Source organism: Chiloscyllium punctatum, chromosome 16, assembly GCF_047496795.1.
Source record: "Chiloscyllium punctatum isolate Juve2018m chromosome 16, sChiPun1.3, whole genome shotgun sequence".
NCBI classification, from domain to species: Eukaryota; Metazoa; Chordata; class Chondrichthyes; order Orectolobiformes; family Hemiscylliidae; genus Chiloscyllium; species Chiloscyllium punctatum.
In genome coordinates, this window is record NC_092754.1 from 21,096,157 (window position 1) to 21,115,090 (window position 18,934).

Genomic DNA, 18,934 nt, shown 5'->3' on the forward strand with positions numbered 1-18,934 from the left:
GCATTTTTGAAGTGGAAGTGCTGTAAAGGATGGCTGGCAGCAGCCAATCTGCACTCTTCAAGTTTGCAAATAGACAATGATCACATAATCTGCTTTTGTGATGTTGATTTTTGTGGGGAAGCATTTTCAGGGACATTGGGGATAAATAATCTCGTCTTCTTCTTTGAAACAATGCTATGGGATCTTCTACATGTACCTTCAGAGATTGGTTTGAAATCCCATCCAAAAGACAGCATTCCCAACAATGTCCTGGTTCCTCAATACTGCATAGGAGAGTCAACTACATTTTGTCACCGGAGTACACAACTTCCTAAGTCGAAGGCAAAAGTGCCTGCTGCGTTATGGATGAAATCGTTCAAATGTTATTCAGTTTTCTTCCAGATCTACATAAAAACGACCACCTGAAATAGTTGCATTTGCCTTCTTCGAGTATGATTTTACCATTAATAAAACGGGACCATGATTGACTGTTCAGCTTTTCAATAAATAAAATTTATAAGGGAATTTCTCTCCATCCTGCCTCTGTTCCTTATCTTAATGGAGTGACGAAAGATACTTGACGTTATTATGAATGACAACCTTAGGCGATATGACGTCAGCATGAAAAGGATAAAAGTCTCCGAATCCGACTGAGAAGACAACAGCGAAGGAGAAAAGAACCAAAGAGAAGACACGGGAGATCCACCAGACAGTACAAAGATGAGCACCAACACAGTTTACTACTGGAGACTCCTGCTACTCTTCCTTATCCAAGTTCAAGCCAGACCCAGACCACAGAACAACCTCCAGGTAAGAGGAATCACTCCTGCTTCACTCTCGGCTGCAATACAGCGCTTTCCTTAACGTTCAACCTTGAGCTAAATTAAACGGACAGTGTCACAATTGATCATTGGCAATCCACTAACCAGGTCTGCTTGAAATATCTATAAAATTTGCCACAGAGATTTCTTCAACTGTGGTACACTGGTATAGTGTAGTAATAATAACACCGCACAGTAATCGATCAGTTTAGTTTAGGTTGTACACGGACTGACAGTGATCAGCTCAAGAGCTAACAAAAACACGAGAGCAGCGTAAGTCTCAAACCAATGTAAGAAAGCTGCCAGTTACTTAATCCGTGTTGTCAGTATTCAACGCCTGAGTAACCTTAAAAGTGTAGGGAACACACTTGTTTGGTGGTCTCCTTCGAAACAACAGAATTAAAACCGTTCGTAATATAACTGTGGATTTGGTCAGAGGTCCGGATTAACCCTTTCAATGAAAAGAAAACCACGACCAGAATTTGACTTGCAATCAACCCCAATCCGTCATATATTAGCGAATACCGCGCGCTGCACGAGTTGAACTACCTCAGCTCCCTCTGCGAACCCATCTCTAGAATCCCTTGCCCTGTTGCATGTTTTGGAGATGCCGTTGGACTGGGGTGTACAAAATTAAAAATCACACAACACCAGGTTATAGTCCAACATGTTTAACTGGAAGCACTAGCTTTCGGTGCGCTGCTCCTTCATCAGGTGGTTGTGGAGGACACAGATTCTCATCTCCGGTCTGTGAGCAGCACAAGATGCCTACACTGGTTCATTGAATGCACCAAGACCACTTGTTCTTTTGCAAGAGTTCGCTTTTATTGCTCATCCATAAGTGGGATGAAAGATCTGTTTGAACCCGAAGTTTGCATAGACGGTCATTTTTGAGTACCATACCATGATACCTCATGCGTGTATGTATCAAATGTACAAAGACCAACCACGCAATGAGCATTTAGGACTCAATTTGGCCATCGACTGATGACAATACCTACTTCACCGTGATTTTCAACCGAATTTGAAATACGTTATTGTTTGTGACAATTTCTAAATGTAATGCTCCCAAGAATCATTAATTTACATGCACATTAATCGATCAAAAGGTCATAATCAACACATACGTTTCATTTTAATTGCGCAATCCATCTCAACGTCAAATTTTCCTAAATTATACTTGCGTTGCTTAAAGTAACACTTCGAAGGATTCGAAATTTAACCCTCCCCGCCCCCTCTATTTGCAGACTTTGTCCAAACTATTGGAGGGAGAGGTTGAGCGCTATCTGTTACAAGAAGCTTTGGAGGACGGAACAGAAGGGACATCTCCCGTTGGCACCTCACTCGACCTGCAAAATGGCCAGCGTAGCTGGAACGAGAACTTGCAGGACCTCGGAAGCCAACACAGGGTTCCTGATGGTTCCCTTATACAACTCCTCAGTGACATTGCCAACAGTCCCTTGAGATTAAAGACGAGAAGCAAGAAGGGGTCAACGGGAGGGTGTTTTGGAGTGAAATTGGATAGAATTGGCGCAATGAGTGACTTGGGATGCTGACCATTTAACTCAAGGTAAGAGATTTCTAGACAGTGACACCGATTGACGTCTGCTATGGTGATATTTTGGAAATGTCATTTTTGCCAACAATTTCCACTTGAGAATGTAAATGACAGCTATAAAATCCTACTTGGGTCGACATCATTATAGCCTTACCAAAAAGACTTGGTCACATGCAAATTAAAATTAGCTGGCAGTTTATCAATTCAGCCTCATACATTGAACAGAGGGGTACCACAAAACCTGTTTTGTTTTCAGGAGTTCAGGTCATACCTAGATTTCCATCGACCTGCAAATCAGGGGAGTCAGCAATTAATGGATAATCTTCCACCATATTTCTAACAATTTAACTGATCTACAAAAACATTTGCAGAGCATAACGTTTGTCAACTGTTATCAAAGACTAAAATATCACATGAAAATTATTAAATTCAATTGATTTTAAAAAGGACGTTTCAATAAGGATTTTCTATTGTGTATAAGAATTAAGTCATCCCGGAATTGGGGTTCAATTTTGAATGTTCAAACGATCCCTTGATTACTTCTGAAAATCTGTCTGTGCACATGCCATAGTCATTTTCTCTTTTTTTTCCCCCCAGGGCTTCGCTGACAACGCAGAACAGGAGGGACAACTTCCCTATGGCTCTATCCACGTTTCAAAGTTTGCTTTAACTGAAGCTGTTTCGAATGTGTTCCACAAAGTCCAAGTGTTGAATCCTAATGGCCCACTGTAGAATGTTTACAAGTTTCACTTATTAGTAGCCGTACTTAATAGGATCGTATAAACGCTAGTAATTTTATAATTATTGGATGAAAAGGTATTTATATTAATTTAAGAGAAACATTATTTATAAACTTTTTGTCTCTGTTCCGTGTTCATGTGTTTGCTGTAATGCGAATTACGGTACAAATTATCTGGAATTTTAAATAGGTTCTTTGTTTGAAATACTATTGGAAATATATTATTTTATACTCTTCTACCGTTTCACGATAGCCTCAGAACTGTAAAATAAGTAATATATTATATTCCCCCTTTAGAAGCGCTTTGTTTACTGGTATGTTAAAGATACTGAAAACCTCTCTTGTTTGGCGAAGGTGGTGTGTTACAGTGCAATGGCACGCCTCATATTATCCATTGTTGAGCGGGAATGTAACGAGAAACACAAAGCATTGTCAGTCGCAGAATTAGACAACCTGTCGTTCGCATCAATGTTCACGTTAGAAGTGATAATGTACTCATTCCAGAGTCGTGAGATTTTTGTTGCTTTAACATTCCTCATTATTAGAGTCAAATAAATCGAAACTGCAGCATGAGATATGTCTTTGAATCCAACATTGCTTCAATCGCCAATGACGTTCTGTGTACGGTAATAGAGAGCTGAATTGTTCAGCTCCAAGGGAGCGGGTTGCCGGAGAACGAAAACAGCCCTTTCTTACAACATTAGAAGCAGAACGCTTCTCAGGTACCCCAACACTCAAAATGTGTTTGGCAACCGTTATCTACAGCGGATATTAACAAAAAAAACGAAATATGGGTAGTTCAACCGAACAAGAAGAGTGGCGGCTCATGGCTAGAGGGCGTGTTAATTGTTCTTAAATGTAGGGAGGCAGGCGCGCTGCAGCTCCCACACTATTGTGGTTGACCAGGGAACTCCCTCGTTCTGTTCGCCACAGGCATATCGGGAAGATCTACAGCCTCGCCAATCCACCGTGTTGTTACACACCATCCGTGCTGGGGACTCGAGTGAGCTGATGAGCCCGAGGTACAGCCTAGTCTGTTACAAGACCTCGTTAGTCGGCTGATCGTTGTCACTTCCAGGCTCTTTCTTACTTTATCGCAATATTAGAAATGCTCCATTAAAGGTGGAAAATAACTTTACACAGTCACCAAATAGTCATATGTAAATGGTTAGGGTAAGGGAAAGAAATCGGATGTTGACTAAAACCGATGACATTAAGGTATAGAGAAAATGAGGACTGCAGATGCTGGAGAGTCAGAGTCGAAAAGTGTGGCGCTGGAAAAGCACAGCAGGACAAGCAGCGTCCGAGGAGCAGGAGAGTCAACGTTTCGGGCATAAGCCCTTCTTCAGTGCCCAAAATGTCTACTGTCCTGCTCCTCCGATGCTGCCTGGCATGCTGTGCTTTTCCAGCGCCACACTTTTCGACGCCACTGCAGGTATGGTTTGTAAGCTGGAGCATTATCCTTGATGGAATCTTGGCCTCATCCGCTAGAAAAAAAAAGTCACACTATGAAAACTTAAAAGTAAGTACAAGGGCTGATAACACTGATCTAGAGTTTTGTCTCCAGTCAGAACTGCAAACACAATGTAGTCCTACCTTACTGCAGCTCTCCCTGTTCCTGATAGGAATTCAAATACCAAAGAAATAGCAGCAACGATGTTGAAAGATGAAACTTTGGTCCTCCTTTTAAACAAGTTGAAACTCCCTGGGCAGGCAGAGGGCTTTCTTAGATTGGAACCAGTGAGAAAGGACCTAAACCTGTTACCATTATGACTCAGAGATGAAAGTACTGTCAAGTGAGCCAAACCAACAACTATGAGGGTCATCCATTGTATATGTAAGGTTTTACACCATTAAGGCAGATATTTAATTGAAAGGCATCTATGTCATAATGAACACCTAATTACTCACCGTTTCAAAGCTCTACCTGCCTGTTAATGCAAAAATAACCCAACAATGTGCAGAACTGGTGAGAAACTTGGAAACAGAGATAATAGGAGCAGCAGTAGACCATTTAGCCCATCAGGCCTGCTGTACCATTCAGCATGATCACGACTGAACCTTAATCTCAACAGCATTCTCATGTGCTCTCCCCATACTCCTTGGCATCGTTGTGTCATAGAGAGAGACAGAGTTATAGAGATTCGGTACAGCACGGAAATGGACCCTGCAGTCCAACTCGTTCAAGCTGACCAGATATCCTAAATTAATCTAGTCACATTTGCCAACACGTGGCCCATATCCCTCAGAACGCTTCCTATTCACATGCCCATCCAGATGCCTTTTAAATGTTGTAATTGTACCAGCCTCCATCACTTCCTCTGGCAGCTCATTCCATACACGCACCAACCTCTGTCTGAAAAAGTTCCCCTTTAGGTCCCTTTTAAATTCTTCCCCTCTCATCCCAAACTCTACCCAAGGAAAACATTTCCCCTATCCATATCCATTTACCCTGTCCATGCCCCTTGTGATTTTATAAACCTTTATAAGGTCACCCCTCAGCCTGTGACACTCCAGAGAAAACAGCCCCAGCCTATGCATCATCCCCCTGCAGTTCAAACCCTCCAACCCTGCCAACATCTTGGCAAAGCTTGTTACGTTTCTTTAATGGTGTGAACTGAATGTCGTAAACAGTCTTCATTTTGCTTCTGAATGCAATCACCTTGCTCCCTTCAACTCTGAGAATGAGACATTTAATATTTCCAATGACTTTTGAATCCAGTGCTGGGCCAAGATATTGACATCACCTCTTCAGCCATCTTTCCCCACTTCTAGCAGCTCTAGAAATATACATATTTCTGTCTTAAATATATTCAGTGACTTTGCTTCCATAGCCTTATGTGGTGGAGCATTCCACAGGTTCACCACTCTAAGTAATGTCTCGTCATTTAAGTCCTAAATGGCCTACGCCATGGCCTGAGACTGTAAGCCCTTGTGCTAAACAATCCAGCCAGGAGAAACATCATCCTTGCATCAAGTCTCTCCAGCCTTTCAGAACCATAGAAGAAGAGTCTGGTGCTGAAAAAGCACAGCCAGTCAGGCAGTGTTCAAGGGGCAGGAGAATTGCTGTTTCCAGTATAAGCTCTTCATCAGGATTGAGGGGTGGCCTAAGAGGGCTGAGAGATAAATGGGAGGGTGTGAGGCTGGGGGAAAGGTAGCTGGGAATGCAGTAGGTAGATGAAGTAGGGGGTGAAGGTGATAGGTCAGAGAAGAGGGTAGAATGGATAGGTGGGAAGGAAGATGGACAGGTAGGTCAAGTCAAGAGGGTGGTGCCTAGTTGGGAGGTTGGATCTGGAGTAACATAGGGGGAGGGGAAATGAGGAAACTGGTGAAATCCATATTGATCCTGTATGTTTGGAGGGTCTCAAGGTGGAAGATGAGGCATTCTTCCTCCAGGCATTGGGTGGTGAGGGTTTGGCAGTGGAGGAGGCCCAGGACCTGCATGTCTTTGGCAAAGTGGGTCTCCTCCATGCAGGTCCTGGGTCTCCTCCACTGCCAAACCCTTACCATCTGATGCCTGGAGGAAGAATGCCTCATCTTCCACCTTAGGACCCTCCAACCACATGTGGTCAATGTAAATTTCACCAGTTTCTTAATTTCCCCTCCTCCCACCTTATCCCAGGTCCAGTCTTCCAACTCGGCACTGCCCTCTTGACCTGTCTTACCTGTCCATCTACTTGTCACCCTTCTGCTCCACCCTCCTCTCCAACCTATCACCATCACTCCCTACTTCGTCTCGCTATTGCATTCCCAGCTACCTCACCCCCAGCTCCACCATTTATCTCTCAGCCCCCTTGGGCCTGATTCCTCATTCCTGATGAAGAGCTTATGCTTGAAACGTCGATTCTCCTGTTCCTTGGATGGTGCCTGACCAGCTGTGCTTTTCCAGCACCACACTCTTCGACTCTGATCTCCAGTAGCTGCAGTGCTCACTTTCCCCATCAGAATTATGTACATATTCATTAAATCCCCTCTTAGTTTTGTAAACTCCAATTAATGCAGGTTTAGACTATCCAGTCTCTCCTCATTCTACAATCCCGTTATCCTGGGAATCAGTCTGGTGACCTTCACTCCAATTCACTCTTTGACAAATATATCCTTTCTTGCGTAAGAAGACCCAAAACTGTACAGAATACCTGAGGTTTGGTCTAACCAAAGCACGGTATAGGTGCAGTAAGACATCCTTGCTCTTGTACTCAAATCCTCTTGTAATGAAGACCAACATGTTATTTGGCTTCCTAACTGCTTACTTTTAGTGACTAAGATACAAAGACACTCAGGACCCTTTCTACATCAACATTTTCCAAATTAACACCATTTAAATAATATTGTCATTCTGCTTTTCCTACCAAAGTGGATTACTTCATACTTATCCACATTCTACTTCACCTACTATGTATTCACCCACTCATTCAACTTGTCTAAATTGCCTTGAAACCTTTTAAATCCTTCTCACCACCCACAATCCCATCTTATTTTGTGTTGCCAGTAGACTTGGAAGTACAATAACTGATTCTCTCATCCAAATGATTGACATATAATGTGAATAGCTGGGCCCAAACATTGATCCTGGCAGTACCCCACTAGTCACCACCTTCCACTCTGCAAAATCTTTGCTATTACTCTGTTTCCTGTCTGCTCCCAATTATCAACTCGTGTGATTTAGTTTTGCACATTGATTTTTTTTATTCACTTGTGGAATGTGGGTGTCACTGGCTGTGCCAGCAATTATTGCCCACTTCTAGTTGAGAAGGTGGTGGTGAACTGCCTTCTTAAACTGCTGCAGTTCATGTGATGCAAGTAAATTCACAATGTGATTAGGGATTGAATTCCAGACTATGACTCAACATTACTGAAGGAACACTGATCTATTTTCAAGCATCTGTATGGGAACATAACCCTTAACCAACATTACCACTCCCTTATTTGGGACCTAAATCAAAATCCAAATGCACCATATCCACCGATTCTCCCTTACCTATTTTACTAATTATGGCCTCAAATAAATCAAATAACTTTGTCAAACATGATTTCTTTTTCATAAATCCATGTTTACTTTGGCTAATCCTGTTAATATTTTCTAAGTGTCCTATTATTACATTCGATATAAGCTCTGGCATGTTCGCTGTTACTGACATTAATGTGTCTGCAATTGCCGAGCTTCTCCCTTCCTCTTTTATTAAATAATGTGGTTATATTTCCTTCAGTCTACTGAGAATGCACCAAAATCTACAAATTTTTCAAGTCCTCTTTGGAGACAGGGAAGGTGCCAGAAGACTGGGGTATAGCTAATGTGCTGAGACTGTAACCCCTTGTGCTAAACCCTACAGCGAACTACATGCCAGTGAGTCCAACTTCAGTGGTAGGGAAACTGTTGGATAAAATTTTCATAGACTGAAGGCATTACCAATTGACGAGATAAAGATGAACTTAGATAGTCAGCATGGCTTTGTGCAGGGATCACATCTTATAGTTCTGATTATAATGCGATTGTTCCAATCTCGTGCATTCTCATGCTAAAAGAAAATTGTGTAATAGCTGCACCACCTAAAGTAATGGAGCTAGAATTGCCTTATAACCAAAACAGGTAAGGAAGCAAGGTATTCTGCAAATAAGTCTAAATTCTTCAATTATGTTAAAGCCAATTCATGTTGAAGAAACATGCGTTATACCAGAACCAACTTTATTAGTCAAAATTGACTTCAGTAAGGCTTATGATAAGAACTCGCACGGGTAACTGATCAAGAAAGTAAAAGCTTATGGGATTCTGGGCAATTTGGTAACTTGGATTCAAAAGTGACTTGATGGTCAGAGGTAGAGGGTGATGGTTGAGAGGTTTTTTTGACTAGAAGTGTGTATACCAGCAAATATTGCAGGGTTTGGTGTTGGTTCACTTGCTGTTTCCAGTGTACATTAATAATATAGATATGAATGTAGAAAATTCAGGATATAGATTTGCTCGCTGAACTGGAAGGTTCGTTTCAGATGTTTCATCACCAAACTAGGTAACATCTTCAGTGAACCTCCGGATGAAGCACTGGTGGCATGACCCGCTTTCTATTTATGTTTTTACATTTTCTTTGGCTTGGTGATCTCATTTCCTGTGGTGACATCATTTCCTGTGGTGACGTCATTTCCTGTTCTTTTTCTCAGGGGTGGTATATGGGATCCAAGCCAATGTGTTTGTTGATAGAGATCCAGTTGGAATGCCATGCTTCTAGGAATTCTCATGCGTTTCTGTATTTTGATTGTCCTAGGATGGATGTGTTGGCCCAGTCAAAGTGGTGTCCTTCCTCATCTGTACGTAAAGACACTACTGAGAGTGGGTCATGTCTTTTTGTGACAAGTTGATGTTCATGTATCCTGATGTCTAGTTGTGTGCCTCAACAAGCAACAAACCCCATCAAGGAGACAAAACACATCCATAACCCCAGCCACTCTCCCCTATTTCAAAGACATCTCAGAAATGACTGCCAGACCTATTCAGACCTCTTGGCATCATGGTAGCCCACAAACCTACCAATACCCTAAAATAACAGCACATGAACTTGAAAGACCCTAGACAGATAACAAGCAAAACTAATGTCATTTACAAAATACCTTGCAAGAACTGTAACAAACATTACGTTGGACAACTGGCAGAAAACTAGCCACCAGGATACATGAACATCAACTAGCCACAAAAAGACATGACCCACTCTCACTACTATCCTTATATACAGATGAGGAAGACACCACTTTGACTGGGACAACACATCTATTCTAGGACAAGCCAAACAAAGACACGCACAAGAATTCCAAGAAGCATGTCATTCCAACCAGAACCCTATCAACAAACACAATGACTTGGATCCCATTTACCACCCCCTGAGAAAAAGAACAGGAAATGACACCACCAACAGAAATTATGTCACCACAGGAAGTGATGTCACCAACCCAAGGAAACCTAAACACGTAAATAGAAAGCAGGCCATGACACCAGTGCTTCATCCGTAGGCTCACTGATGATGTTACCTAGTATGGTGACAAAATATCTGAAAATGAACCTTCTAGCTCAGCAAGCAAACCTACATCCAGAACTTCAACCTGAGCTACAAATCTTCTCAAACCTTACTAGTCAAACATTCAATCAATAAGTTCACAAATTACATGAAAATTGTTAGTGTGACTAATAGCGAGGAAGAAAGCTTTAGATTACAGGATGATACAGATGGATAGGGCTAGTCAGATGGACAAAACAATGGAAGATGGTACTTAGTTCTGAAAAGTGTGAGGTGATGCAGTTTGAGAGGATTAACAGGGTAAGGGAGTACATGATGAATGGTAAGACCCTACAAAGCACAGCAGATTAATGGGACCTTAGTGTGCAAGACCACAGATCCTTGAAGGCAACAGATCAGGTGGACAAGGTGATTAAGAAGGCACATGGAACACATGCCTTTATCAGTTGAGCTATTGAATACAAGAGCAACAAAGTTGATGAGGCTGTCTTAATGTTAGTTAGCCTTCAATTAAAATACTGTGTGATGTTATGGTTGCCAGATGATAGGGTGTGTTTGGTCGAGAGAAAGTTTAGATGAGATCCACCATAGTGCTGCCTAGACTGGAGAACATCATCTATGAAGACAGCCGAGATAGTTGGGATTGTTTTTCTTTGAGTAGAGAAAGCTGAGGGGAAACTGATTGAAACGCACACAATTATCAGGATCATAGCTAACAGAAATAAACCTTTTCCCTTAGCAGATCAATAATGAGTAGAGATTGAAGGGAAATGTGGAAGCAGAGAAAATAGAAGTAGGAGTAGACCGTTCAGCCCTTTGGGCCTGGATCACCATTCAGTGTGATCAAAGCCAATCATACAACTCAGCACCCAGTTCCTGCTGGCTTTCCATACATTTTGATCCCTTTAGCCATAAGAGTTATATCTAACCCACTTGAAAACATTCTACTTTTAGCCTCAACTACCTTGTGCGGCAGAGAAGTCCACACACTCATCACTCTGGGTGAAAAAAATCCTTCTATTTCAGTCCTAAATGACCTCCTACATATCCTTAGATTGTGATCCTCTGGGTTCTATCTAGTCATTGGAAACATAATATTACTGCCTATTTGTGTTAGAATTTTAAACATTTCTATGAGAACTCACCTCATTCTTCATAAACACCAGTGAATATAATCCTAACCAATCCAGTCCAACTTCATTTGTCAATCCTGCCATCCTAGAAATCAGTCTGGTAAATCTTCACTGCACTCCCTCCATTGCCAGAGCATCCTTCATCTGATGAGTAGACCAAAACTGCACACAATACTACTGTTGTGGTCTCACCAATGCACTTTACAAATACAGCAAGATAGCTCTGTACCTGTTACTCAAATCCTTTCCCTATGAAGGCCAACTTATCATTTGCATGCTTACTTTCACTAGATAGTGCACAACAGCAGGTCTCTTTGCAACTTCCCCTTTCAAAGAAACTTCAGAATGCTTCGGTGCAGAAGGAGCTGGATATCCTTATGAATGAATTGTAGAAAACTAGTATGCAGGTACAACAGGTAATAAGGAAGCCAATAGGAGTTTGACATTTATTGCTGAAAGGATAGAGTATTAAAGTAGGGAAGTATTCCCTTAACTCTATAAGGCATCAGTGAGAGCGCAGTAGGAGTTTTGCATGTAATTATGGTCCCTTCACTTGAGAAGGGTTTAGTCAGAATCATTCAGCACAGAAACAGATCCTTGTCCATGCCAATAAAGTTTCCCAAACTAAACTATTCTGACTTGCGTATGTTTGGCCCATATCCCTCTAAACCTTTCCTATTCATGAACATATCCAAAGGTCTTTTAAATGTTGTAACTGTACCTGTATTTACCACTTCCTTTGGCAGTTCTTTCCACATACAAACCACCCTCTGTCTGAAAGAGTTGTCCCTCAGGTCCCTTTTAAATCCTTCTCCTCTCGCCTTAAAAATATGCTGTCTGATTTTGAACTTCTCCACCACAGGAAAAAGACCTTTGGTATTCATCTTATCTATTCCGTTCATGATTTTATAAACCTCTATAAGCCCACCCCTTAACCTCCTATACTCCAGTGCAAAGAAGTATGTATCTGAACCCCTAGGTCTCTCTGTTTGACAACACTACCCAGGTTTGTTTCACCAAAATGCAATAGCTCACATTAATCCAAAAGTAAAATGCATTTATAGAGTCATAGAGATATACAGCATGGAAACAGACCCTTCGGTCCAACTTGTCCATGCTGACCAGATTTCCCAACCCAATCTAGTCCCACCTGCCAGCACCCAGCCCATATCCCTCCAAACCCTTCCTATTCACATATCTATCCAGATGCCTTTTAACTATTGCTTTGCCACTCCTCCGCCCATTGGCCCGTATGAACAAGATCCCTTTGTAATCTTAGATTAGTCACTGACCACTATACCACCAATTTTGGTGACATCCACAAACTTACTAACCATGCCTCCTAAATTCTCATTCAAATCATTTATATAAAAATGGACCCAGCATCGAGCCCTTCGGAACACCACTGGTCAGAGACCTCCAGTTCGAAAAACAACACTCCACCATAACCATCTGTCTCATACTGTCAAGCCAATTTGGTATGCAGTTGGCAAGCTTTCACTGAATCCCATGTGATCCAACTTTACTAATTAGTCTATCATGCGCAACCTTGTCAAAGGTTTTATTAAAGTTCGTCTATCGCTCTGCCTTAAATCCTCTCTAAACCTTCTGCTTTTTGCCTTTTGACAGGATTGGACAGGGTAGGCATAGATTTACGAAATGGAAATAATGCCTGACAAATCTATCGAATTTTTTTGAGGTTTGTAACTAGCGGAGTTGGTGAGGGGCAGTTAGTATATGTGGTTTACTTGGACTTTCAGAAGGCTTTTGCTAAGGTCTCACAGAAGAGATTAGCATGTAAAATTAAAATACATGGAATTGGGAGTAGTGTACAGACATAGACAGAGAAAAATGTTTTCACTCAGAAATTCCCTATCTGAAAGGATGGTTGAAGCAGAAACCATCACAGCATTCAAAATGTATTTCAACAATTACTTGAAAGACCACAGTATACAAGGCTTTAAGCCAAGTACTGGCAAATGGGACTTGAGTAGTTAGGTGCTTGATGACTGGCAGTCATAGGTGATTAACCAAAGGACATCTTTTGTTCTGTAAAACTCTATGACAACCCAACACATTTAATGTTACCAAGGCCACTTGCTTTAGTACACTGGGATGTAGATATCAAGCCCTATGGATATTACTGGCTTTCAGTCCCATCAATTTCCCTAGCACTTTAATTCTAAGTTTTTTCAAATCCTCCTGCTCATTGCACTCTTGTTGTATTTCTGGAAGGTTGTTTGTGTCTTCTTCCACGAAGACAGAAGTAAACTAGTTGTTTAATTATTCTCCCACTTCCTTGTTCTCCATTATCAATTCTCACATTTTGGATTGCAAAGGTCTTACATTTGTCATCATTTCGTTCACATATTTATAGAAGCTTGTATAATCTGTCTTTATGTTCCTTGCTACTTTGCTTTCATACTCCATTTTTCCCTTCTAAATAATTTTTTGATCCTCCTTTGATAAATTCTAAACTGCTCATAATCCTCAGCTCTTTTGTCGATATTTGACGCAAAACTGTAACAGAACCCAAACTGGGCATCACTGAGCAGGTTATTGCTGAGCAGGTGCTGCTTGATAGCAAGTTGATGGCACCTTCCATCACTTCACTGGTGATCAATAGGAGAATCAATAGGATCAATAGGAGAATAATTAGTTGGGTTGGATTTGTCCTGCTTTTTGTGTTTAGGGAATACCTGGGCAACTTTCCACATTGACGGGAACATGCCAATGTTGTAGCTCTGTTGGAGCAGTAAGTTCTGCAGCACTAGTCTTCAGTATTACTGCTGGAATGTTGTCAGGACCAATGGTCTTAGCAGTATTCAATACCTCCAACAGTTTCTTGATATCACGTGGAATGAATCAAATTGGCTGAAGACTGGTATCTATAATGATGGGGACCACTGGAGGAGGCCAACATGGATCTTTCACTCAACATTTCCAGCTGAAGATTGCTGCAAATGATACTGACTTGTCTTTTGCAATTATGCATTGGTGTTTTCCATCATTAAGATGAGGATATATGCAGAGCTTCTTCCTCCAGTGAGTTGTTTAACTGACCAACACCATCCACAACTGGATGTAGCAGGCTTGCAGAGCTTAGATCTGGTCCATTGGTTGTTGGATTGCTTAGCTCTATCACTTGTCACCAAATTATGATCACTCTTCCCTGAAGGACCCCACACAAGATTATTAATTAACTCTTTCCCATTGAAGAATATCAAATTTAGGCTAGCCTGTTCCCTAGTTGATTCCTCAACATATTAGTCTAAAAAAAAATCATCTTATGTCCATTCCAGGAATTCACCCTGTATTATTACTAATGTTGTTTGTTATATCTATATTTAGATAACATGATTACTGTAACAACTTGTCACACGCTTCTCCAATTTCCTGTTTAATACTGTCCTCTATTGACCATTGCTATTTGGAGGCCAATAGATGACATCCACTCGTGTTTTCTGCCCTTTGTTGCATCTTATCTCCATGCAGATTGATTCTACATCTAGATTTTCTAGTGATTACCCTTTCTCAATACTGCACTGATTTAATCCTTTATTTATCATGTCACCCCAGCTCCTTTTCCCTTGTGCCTGTCCTTACTAATTATTCAGTTCCCAGTCCTAGTCACACTGCAGCAATGTCTCTATCATCATAATTTACATCTATCTACATTGTTAATCATCTAATTGTGAATGTTCCATGCATTTAGCTACTGAACTTTTTTCCTGTCTTTCTAATATTTTAACTTTTTCGTACTGTGGCATAATTTGCTGCAGCCCTAGTTTCCTCTGCTTGCCACATTTTCTTTCAATATTTCTATCTTTGTTTTCCTCTAATGTTTTTTATTCTTTCTTGGGATGTGAGCATTACTGGCAAGCTAGCATTTGTTGCCAATCCTTAATAGTCCTGGAACTGATTGGCTTGTTCATTTCAGTGGACAGATAAAAGCCAACCACATTATTGTGGGTCTGGAGTCACATATAGACCAGACCAGGTAAGCACTGCAGATTTCCTTCGCTAAAGGATATTAGTGAGCCAGTTGGACATTTGTGACAATCAATGATTGTTTCATGGTCACCGTTACTGAAAATAGCCTTCAATTCCAGGTTTCTTCATTTAGTTTAAATTCCACTGGCAGTTATGGCATAATTTAAACCCATGTCCCCAGAAAAGTTGCCTGGGCATCTGGATTACCAGATCAGTGACATTACTACCAAGCCACCATCTCTCCACTCGAGTTCCCACTCTAGTTTAAACCCTCCCCACCAGACTACCAAAGGCTCCAGCAAGGATACTGGTCTTGGTCCTGTTATACAGGTCCTAAACTCCTCAGCATCGACCCCAATGCTTCTGGAATCTCAACTATTCCTTCCTACACCATCTCTCCCAGCTTTGCTAAAGCCCAAAAACCTGGATTAAGCAACTGGCACATAACATTTGACTTAGAATATTAGAATTTAGAATGTTATTGGGTCCTTCTACCAGGCTGATTTCATAGAAGTGATGCAATACTTTAGCTTGGCAGATGTTGAAAGACTGGTCATTAGGCCATACATTGGCACATTCAAGGTTTTTATATCTACTAAAGTAAGGTTACAGAGCAGCAGCAGATTGTGCTAAGGCTCCTATCCTTTCCACAGGTGAAACTATGGTTAGATTGTGTGTGGCATGTGTACATGTTGTGGTCAATAAGATAGTAACAATACATTCAAGTTGTGTGTTCACCAGGAATGGCAGGAGAAGTCTCTGACATCAGCTGCAACTAATAGAGGTCACAAGTTGTTCAATGACTGTAGGCAATTAATCACTACCAGGATGTACGGCATGTGTGTTTGATGGTGGTGGGGTCGGAGTATCCAGCTAAGTATTGGGTTGCAATCACTTTCAAGCATATATTATTGGGATGCTGGCAACAAGTCATGTTGGAATTAACTCTCTGATCTGTTTCTCATGCAAGTCTCACCAGAAACACTTTATGGCCATTTTCATAAGTTGACCTATCATTGGGTTTCCACTCATTGGACCTTTGCATAATATGATAGTGTAAGAGAGTATGTGGGGGTTTCTCAACAATCACTTTTAAGAGACTCTAAGCAGGGCGATGGATCCCAGTATAGGAGAGACCTCCAACTGAAGGGTTAGATTCACGGGACACAGGTTTTAAGATGGAACAGGATAATGTGCTTGTTCAAAGATTTTTACAATGAGCTTGCTGAAGTAAGGCAGAATAGACTGGGGTGACATGGTGGCTCAGTGGTTAGCACTGTTGCCTCACCAGTGCCAGGGACCCAGGTTTAATTCCAGTCTTGGGCGACAGTCTGTGTGGAGTGTGCACATTCTCCGGGTGCTCTGGTTTACTCCCACAGTCCAAAGATGTGCAGGTCAAGTGAGTTCATCATTCTAAATTGCCCATAGTGTTAGGTGCATTAGTCAGAGGGAAATGGTTCTGGATGGGTTACTCTTTGGAGGGTTGGTGTGGACTTGTTGGGCTTGTTGGGCCGAAGGGCCTGTTTCCATACTGTAGGGAATCCAATCTAATCAAGATGACTCGTATGGCTTGGCACTCTCTTGGCACTCTCTTGCCCAAACAGTAGGAGGGTGGGGTGGATGGAAGGTAGCTGGGATGGCGATAGGTAGATGTAGGTGGCGCTGATAGGTCAGAGAGGAGGGTGGAGCGGATAGGTGGGAAGGAAGATGGACAGGTAGGGCTGTTCAAGCGGGCGGTGCTGAGTTAGAGGGTTGGACCTGGGACGAGGTTAGTTTTGGTTACATGAAAACAGCTTCGAATCCAATGGAGCGTGGCTGCGAAATAACAGCTGTCACGCGGGGTAGGCATTTATTACTGAAATCTGTTAATATTTCTTTTTCACAAGGAATATACAGGTATTGCAGGTCTAGGGCGTAATCTTTACATGTTCACCCGATCACTTCGATTGAAGGCCCAAGGAAACCTGAAAAAATCTACAACATCTTCTCAACAGTTTCTTGGGTTTCCGCTGCACACTCCTGGATGGATTATCCAGAAAATCTTCTCAGAAATTGTCCCTAGATTTCAGTGCTTAAACCATGTTTGGGGCATTCAATGGAATGTAGTGATCACATTTTGAAGGATTCAGTAAAACTTTTAATATACCACTAAGGTTAAGGAAACAAATCGCTAGCAACATGCCCAATTGGTGTCATGAGGGCCAAATCAAATATTCCTTGATTGGATAAGAGCTGAAATTTGGGTGAGATCCGAAACATCAGCAGGTAAATTTCCAGCCATCTGTAGCTTCAATCTCCACTTCTCCACTCATCCTTTTTCCAACTTGTTCCCAGAACATCCGAGAGAACGGGGAATGCTCTGCGCATGACCTTAAAAAGCAAACGTTACAGAAGGACCCTATTCCCCACTCATTCCCATCCAAATAGGAAGCCAGAATGTTTGCCCAGCAGAGCTATTTGCACGGGCTGAAACAAAAACTGTCTAATACCTTTCAACCATTAGACACGCGGTCTGAAACTGGCGTCGAAGAGAATACAACAGTTTCATTCTTGAAAAGATATCAGCTGACTGATTAGAGTCAGTGAGAAAAGTTGGTAACAAAAGTTTATTAAAGTGCGTTACAACACAAAATTGTTCAGAATGAATGAAAACAAGAAGCAGAAGTTAGACAGTAGATCAGGCAGATAGTGCCCGAAAGGTCGACTCTCCTGCTCCTCGGATGCTGCCTGACCTGCTGTGCTTTACCAGCGCCACACTTTTCGACTCTGACCTCCAGCATCTGCAGTGCTCACTTTCTCCTAGATCAGACCAACAGTTCTGGTTTTGTTTTTAGTTCAGATTTCCAGCATCCGCGGCACTTTGCATTAAAATGTACTGTTCTCCTAATGATGCAGGTGACAAATGGAATTAACCAGGCACACTCCAACAAGTCTTACAATCTTTCAGTGAAATAGTGCGAGAATCTCATGTTTTCTATACATTTACTTAAAATGCACAAACATGCGTTATTAACAGGATCGATGTGAGCTTCTAATCGCAGAACTCTAAGTTGCAAATCTGAATAAAATCGAAAGTCAAACAAGTATAAAACTAAATTATTTGAGATTTACTTGACCGTCATTTGGCAGCAATTAACAATAACATGGGATACTGGAGATAGGGCAGAAGTAACCAGTCGTTGTCTGGTTCGACCATCCAATTATCTCCTCGAACTTCTCGCATTCTACAGTGTAGTCTGCTATGCAATGACACAACCCATGAAGCATTCCACGCAGCCATGGGCTGCGCCTTCCAGTGTCATTTCTTTAAAAGGTTACAGTTTTGTAAGGATGTCCACTGTCACATTTCATTGTCATGCCGCTTTATTAACCTCTCACAGTACGTGTAAATTAAATGGAATCCGGCGTGTGACCCATATTTCATGTCTCCTCTCAATCAAGCTTCCACCGTGTTACCATTTCACTAAAAGACTTGAGTTTTTTGTTGCTCTTCTGCTTCCAATGAGTCAGCGCGTCGCTAACAATGAACAGATTCAAAACTTATACATGCAAAGTATTAGAGTTCTTGCCTGCAACACCACCGGACGCATAAAAGCGCTTCATGGCCAATAAATACGCATTTTTTTAGTCACTGTTATTATGTATTAGTAGAAGTTGTTAATGTATTATACATAAAAGTGGTATTTAAAATGTTTAAACTATCAATGACC

The 18,934-nt window shown here is 41.6% G+C and overlaps 2 protein-coding genes across 2 annotated transcripts in view; one reads left to right on the plus strand and one right to left on the minus strand.

Annotated features, from left to right (window-relative positions):
- The window catches only part of clcn6 (chloride channel 6), a 216,841-nt gene that overhangs the window by 88,350 nt on the left and 109,557 nt on the right, over positions 1–18,934 (minus strand). The gene's annotated exons all lie outside the window — the stretch shown is intronic.
- On the plus strand, positions 616–3,670 carry LOC140486847 (C-type natriuretic peptide prohormone-like). Its single transcript, XM_072585899.1, has 3 exons — positions 616–789; positions 2,048–2,370; positions 2,956–3,670. Exons 1-2 carry the CDS (start codon positions 700–702, stop codon positions 2,354–2,356), a joined length of 399 nt encoding a protein of 132 aa, XP_072442000.1. The 5' UTR covers positions 616–699; the 3' UTR covers positions 2,357–2,370; positions 2,956–3,670.